At 51.7% G+C, this 6,322-nt stretch overlaps 2 protein-coding genes across 2 annotated transcripts, besides 3 other annotated features; both read left to right on the forward strand.

Moving 5' to 3' along the window:
* Positions 1-6,322: part of a sequence feature (areas not merged during assembly with more than two copies in the genome that could not be assigned to a particular haplotype) that runs on past the window's edge.
* On the forward strand, positions 28-3,144 carry Tc00.1047053506975.90 (trans-sialidase, putative; the record flags this gene model as incomplete). Its single annotated transcript, XM_808523.1, has 1 exon — positions 28-3,144. The coding sequence occupies one exon, from the start codon at positions 28-30 to the stop codon at positions 3,142-3,144; it is 3,117 nt and encodes a 1,038-aa protein (XP_813616.1).
* Positions 4,037-4,084: a sequence feature (T-rich).
* Positions 4,116-4,141: a sequence feature (AT_rich).
* On the forward strand, positions 5,935-6,322 carry Tc00.1047053506975.97 (hypothetical protein, conserved; the record flags this gene model as incomplete). Its single annotated transcript, XM_808530.1, has 1 exon — positions 5,935-6,322. A coding segment is annotated over one exon (388 nt), but the record flags the coding sequence as incomplete, so codon positions are not given.

Here is a 6,322-nt window from a genome sequence, read left to right on the forward strand (position 1 = left end):
ACACATCGCCCACCCACACCTACTTACATGCTCTCACGTGTTGCTGTGATGGCACCCCGCACACACAACCGTCGCCGCGTGACCGGCTCCAGCGGAAGGAGGAGGGGAGGAGGAGAGAGTGAGCCGCAGAGGCCCAACATGTCCCGGCGTGTGTTTGCTTCCGCGATGCTCCTCCTCGTTGTGATGATGATGTGCTGCGGCACCGGCGGAGCTGCTCACGCTGAGCAGGCAGGGGCCGCTGTTGATCCTTTTAAGGAGATGACGCCGATATCATTTGCTAATTGGAGGGAGTTGAAGGAGGAGGGCAGGGAAATCACCTCGCTCCGTGTTTCTGGCCTTGTTAAAGTGGGTGATGATGTATTTGCCGTGGCTGAAGCGCGGTGCGGGGAAAAGGATGGAGCCGGCAGCTGTGCTGGGATTGTCTCAAAGCACCTGGATATAAGTGATGGACCAATGGATATTTCGACGTCGGATATAAGTTTGTTTCGCATGCAACTTGTGGAAACTGCCGAGAATAATTTTTGGACAACAGAATTGTTGCGGCCAACGACACTTGTAATTGAGGACAGTGTCTACATGCTGGTGGGGAAATACAGCCATACAGAGAAGCAGGTTGAAGGTAAGAATGAGCGGGGCCTTTTACTCGTGAAGGGAACTGTCACGGTGGATGGTGGAAACAACAAGAAACTTGTGTGGAATGAGACCCATGTGGTGGAGCCTCAAGGCAAAGGAGCATCTCTTTCCTTGACCGAGTTAATTGGTGGTGGAGGATCGGGTGCTGTGATACGTGACGGCACGCTTGTGTTTCCCATGCAGGCCAAAAAAAAGGATGGAACGAGCGTTTTGCTGTCTATGAGTTTTATCCCGTCAAAGAACAAATGGGAGCTTTCACTCGAGACGCCTGGTAACGGCTGCAGGGATCCAACCCTGGTGAAGTGGAAAGAAAACGAAGACGAGGAAAGACTCTTCATGATGGCTCATTGTGCTGGAGGCTACTATGACGTTTACAGGTCCATTTTGCATGTAGTCAATTGGTATCCATATGGTGAGCCAATTACTCGCGTGTGGGGCAACTCACACAATCGAACAGGGTACGGCGTCCAGAGTGGATCCACGACAGCAATCATTGAGGAAAAGGAGGTGATGCTCATCACCGCGCCGGTGTATCCGAAGGAGGACAATGGAAAGGGTCGGCTCCATCTTTGGGTGACGGACAATGCACGTGTGCATGATGTTGGGCCGGCATCCCGTGAAAATGATGACGCCGCCGCCAGCTCGCTGTTGATGAAGGATAATAATAAGGAGTTGATTTCACTGTACGAGAACAAGAAGAGCGATGGATCATACAATCTTGTTGCTGTGCGTCTGACGGAGCAGCTGGAGCGGGTAAAGGAAGTGGTGAAGACATGGAAGGATTTGGACAGCGCCTTGCAATGCTGCAGTTCCAGTTCAAGTGGCACTGTTGACGTGCGCAAAAAGGGTATGTGCAATGGTCCTGTTCCCACTAACAGGCTTGTTGGCTTCTTGTCTGGTAACTCAACTGTGACCGAGTGGCGGGACGAGTACCTCGGCGTGAATGCAAAAGTGAGGAATGGGAAGAGAAGTGTTTCCAATGGATTGACGTTCCAAGGATCATGGGCGGAGTGGCCTGTTGGCGACATGGGGCAGACTGTGCCGTACTACTTTACAAACAACGAGTTTGCGCTTGTGGCGACGGTGTCCATCCACGAGGTGCCGAAGGAAGACAGCAGCCCCGTTCCTTTGATTGGCGTGAGGATGAATGACACCAGCAGCACGGTCCTCTTTGGTCTGTCGTACACCCACGAAAAGAAGTGGTTGGCCATACCGGGGAAAAGTGCTGCCTCGCAGTTCGTCGATGGGTGGGAGCCAAACAGGACTTATCAGGTGCTGTTGCAAATGGATTATGATTATTGGACGATCGTTGTGGATAAAGAGGAAATCGACCACAAGAGCTATGATAAGAATCTGTTCAACTCGCACAGGATTTCACACTTCTACATCGGTGGGGACAGTAAGCACCAAAGTGCAACGGACGGCCACGTGACAGTGACCAACGTCATGCTGTACAATGAGAGACTGTTGGATCATAAGCTGGATGAACTCCACGCCAGCAAAGTCAATATTCCATCACTGAGTGTTGAGGAACAACCCAAAGGACAGGTGGCCAGCAAAGACGTCTCGGTTGCTTCCGAGTCAAAGAGTGAAGAAAGCGCCACCAGCCATGAGGAATTGAATGAGAGTGATACTAATGAACAGGGAGAAAACAGCGCCGAAGATCCGGTGCCTGCAGCTTCCTCTTCCACGGTTGTCGGAGGATCCTCTATTTCCGAACCCGCCACCGCAACGGAGATTGCAGGGGCTTCTCTTCCAGAGGACAATGCCCAGCTTTCCGAAGGCAAAACGGTCCAGCAAGCCACGCCGCATGAACCGAAGGATTCGATGCAACAGGATTCAGATGTGCAGCCACAAGACCCACAGCCAGCGGAATTAACGGGGGTCACTGAGTTGGAAACATCCTCTGAAGGTAATGATACAGAAGAGCCAGAGGAGGATGGAGGAACGAATGACAGGAGTGGCGGATCAACGTCCTCAGTGGGTGCGTCATTGAGTATGGCCACTGCCACTGCATCAGTGTACGGTGAGCACCAAGTGCAACAAAGCATTGAGCTTTCCGCTGAAAACAACGACGTGCGGTCCACTGGAACCGGAACCACCGGCGCGGAGCAAAGCCTCAGCCTCGAGGTGGGGGACAGAAATTCCGAGAGAACAATGAACTCAGACAGCACCCTCACTTCTTCAAAGAGTGACGCCGAACCGACATCCGCGGAGAACACCGACGACGTCTTTCGGACTGAAGGAGCCGAAGTTTCTTCTGAAGACGGCAAGGAGGTGCCACAGACGGTCGACACCAAATCGGGTAATACAAGCACAGCGCCTGAAGAGGAAGGGATCCCCTCAACAAAAGGCGCGGCACGACACTCGGACAACGACATCTTCAACACCAGCGAAGTTGCGGATTTGCTGTCAACGGCTCTTAACCGTGATAGCACCGTGCATTTGTGTGTATTTCGGGTGTTGTTGCTGCTGCTTCTGGGGTTATGGGGCATTGCGGCTCTCTGTTGAATGAATTGGGGAGAGCAAAGTTGCGAAATTCTGTGGAGCAACAGCTGAGCGGCATCCCAGCAATACTCAATGAATTTTGTTAATTTCATTTTTTTCTTTTTCTTTTTTTTTCGAAAATCACTTTTCTTTATTTGCTTGTTGCCTTGGGGCAAACACTATGGAAGTTTTTTTTCTTTTTTACTCTTCCCTCTTCCTGTGAGGGGTGCCGTGTGTTTCCGCCCAACTGCTCCACTCGCACACCCACCGACACGCTCATGACGACGGCCCTGTGCGCCTCGCCTGCTGCACGCATGAGGAGGGGCCGCGACGAACGGCGCGCTGAGGGAGCCGTGACGTGTGGGCGTGCGGCGAGGGCCTGTGGGGCGGAGCACACATTTCTTTCCCTCTTGTTTTGCTTTTCTTTGCGGTCAGGGCTGGCAGACACCCGCAGCGCCACACACACAGCCACACCCTGCCGCTTTTTTAGGATTTTAGTTTGCTTTGCGTTTTTTTTTTTTTTTTTGCGCTGGCGCACCCTTCGGTGTCGGCCTCGTGAGCATTTCTTTTTCTTTTGCCGCGCTCACTCTCCTGATGGAGTGACGCGACTCCCGTCATGTCTGCGTGCTTCTCTCAGTCCCCCCACACGAGTGACTGTGCTCTGCGGGCCGCACTCACGCGCCGATGAGAGGGCTGAGGGGAGCAGCAACACGCAGATGACCGCATGAAATATAAACGATGTACGGACACATGGAGGGTCGGACGGTTGAAGCACACGTAACCATCTTTTTAATTTTCTTTTGCGGGCAAAATATGCAGACAATTTCTGGAGCAAGATGATAGTTAGGTGAAATTTTTGTGTGGCTTTTCTTTTTTTCTTTTTTATTATTTGTGTGTAGCTGTAATAGAGGGCGACTTTTTTCATTCTTTTTTTTTTTTCCTTTTTTATTGTTTTTTCTTTTTTCCAAAGTGTGAGGAGCGGAAGGGTGAAGATGAATTTTTTTTTTAATAAATTTTTTATGAATTGCCGCTGCTTTCTCTGCAGTGCAATATCATGAGCTTGAGCAGTCCTTTTCTCTTTATTTCTGCCATGCACCTCTGCTGTACATTTTTGCTTGTGCGTCCCTTCACATGCTCTGCCCCTGTTTTTACTTACTTGCCTCGTGTGTCTGCAGGCGCACACAACCACATGCATGCACATTGCAGTGGGTTTTGATGCTTCTTTTGTAGCGTGTGCTGGCGGTTGCGGGTGGCTGCTGCTTCCTCTGTGGGCATGAAGGGAAGTAGGAGAGAGGGAGCGCGTACCGCTTAGTCACTCTTCCTGCGGGTGTGATGCAGCGCGGTGGCTATGACTGCTGTGGAGTGCCGCATCCTTTCGGTGTGCGCCTCTCCGCCGTTTTGTCTTGCGTTTGCGTATGTCATTTGTTGTGCGCGTGTGCGTGCTGGGCATGTTTTCCCGGAGCGTTGGGCGGCCACCACCATTCTTTTGCGGTTTGTGTGAGTGGGCACGTGCGGATGGGAGCAGGGCGCATGGAATGAAGGAATGGCTTGAGGAAAGGGGAATTTGATTTGGAGGGTATTTGGACCGGATTATTTTGGCTGCGGTGGCCAAATGCACGACGGATGTGTTTCCGCATAATGGGGGAGGATGCGACAGGACTTTCCGAAGTGGCCCGTCAATGCAATTCGGGTTTCATAGCACTGAGGCAGAGTGGTCTTCCTGCAATGGCTGGTGAGGGCCTTTAGTGGACCTGTGTATTTATGCTGCTGCTGCTGCTGCTCGAGGAGGCGTAGAAGTGCGATTTGAGGTGAGCGGCGAAAGAGCCACGCATCCCGCAGTGACGGTCGTCGTTGGCCCACCGGGTGCCTCTGAAGGTTTTGTTGGATGCAACGTCCTTATGCCCGTCTCCGGATGGCGGCATCCCTGATGCAGCCAACGAACGGGGCTGCGAGCGACGGTGAGACGCAAGCACGTGTGGATGTTCGGAGCGGCCGGCGCACCGCACGCTGAGAGCATGGCACGGTGAGGACCGGACCCAGAAAAGGGACACCGCGTGGGACGTCACTCTTCACTGCAGCGACCGCCACCGAATTCGGATTTTCTCGCACCTTCTGCGGTCCCTCTTTCTCCCCTCACTTCTGTGCCGAGGACTGTGCTGCGGGATCCAGCAGCGCGATGTTTGGCCGCAGGAACATGGCTCGAACAAATGATTTGTGGGAGGGGATGTGCACTGCGACGAGAAGGAAGAAAATGTTGCGAGACGACCACCACGACAAGACCGGAGTGAAGTTTTGTTTTGTCCACTTGCGCGAGGGCGGCCTGCCACCTGGTCGGTTGGGAGGATTATTTTTTTTTGCGTCGTTGCGCTCTCTTTTATTCCGCCGCGTTTTCTTGCGGACCTGCGAAGGGAGACTTGCAAGAAGTTCCTGCGAGGCGTCCGTGCCGTCGTCGGGAAGGCGAATCCCCCCTGAAAAACGCTACTTTATAAATTTGTTTTGGGCGGGGAGTTCCCGTCGATTCAACGCGACTTTGTTTTGCGTATTTGATGCGTGTGTTTCCGAGCGGTTCGGTCTGTGCTCCCGGCCCACTCGGATGTGGTGTGCGCGTCGACGTGAGGGCGCCTGCAATTCATTTTATTGCCGTTTCTTTCACTGTAGTCGCGTCACTGCCTTTTTCCCTTTTTCCCTTTTTGTCTTTATTTAGCTTTTGGACATCTTATTTTTAAAAGGCATTGACACTATTTGTTTATAATTCCCTTTTTGCCAAGTTTGCCTCTTCAGTAGAACACCGTAACACCTTAAATTTTTTTTTTAATGCGCCGTCGCGTAATTTATTTTGTTTTGATGAATCAAAATTTCAAAAGGGCGTTTTTGTTGCTGCAGTTTTTTTTGGTGTTGGCATTGCTGATAGCTGCGAGCAACTGGGAAAACGATTCTTCTCTCATCCTTTCGGAAACGTTGGTAAAAGATGATGTGCAATTTGTTAAGGCCGAATCTGAGTCAGAAAGACCACGGGTTGTCTTCCTTGTTATTCAGACACGAAAATCTCCCGGCTGGTGTCGGATGATGTTGAGTTCGCTTCTGTCGGAAGTGTCTGTGGTATCGATAGGGTTTGGAAAACGATACAATCACGCGAAGAGACCATTGTGGATTCTCGACTACATTGATAATGAGGGTCTGCGCGATGAAGACGTGGTGGTGG

Source organism: Trypanosoma cruzi, genomic scaffold (assembly GCF_000209065.1).
Source record: "Trypanosoma cruzi strain CL Brener 1047053516803 genomic scaffold, whole genome shotgun sequence".
Taxonomy (NCBI): domain Eukaryota; phylum Euglenozoa; class Kinetoplastea; order Trypanosomatida; family Trypanosomatidae; genus Trypanosoma; species Trypanosoma cruzi.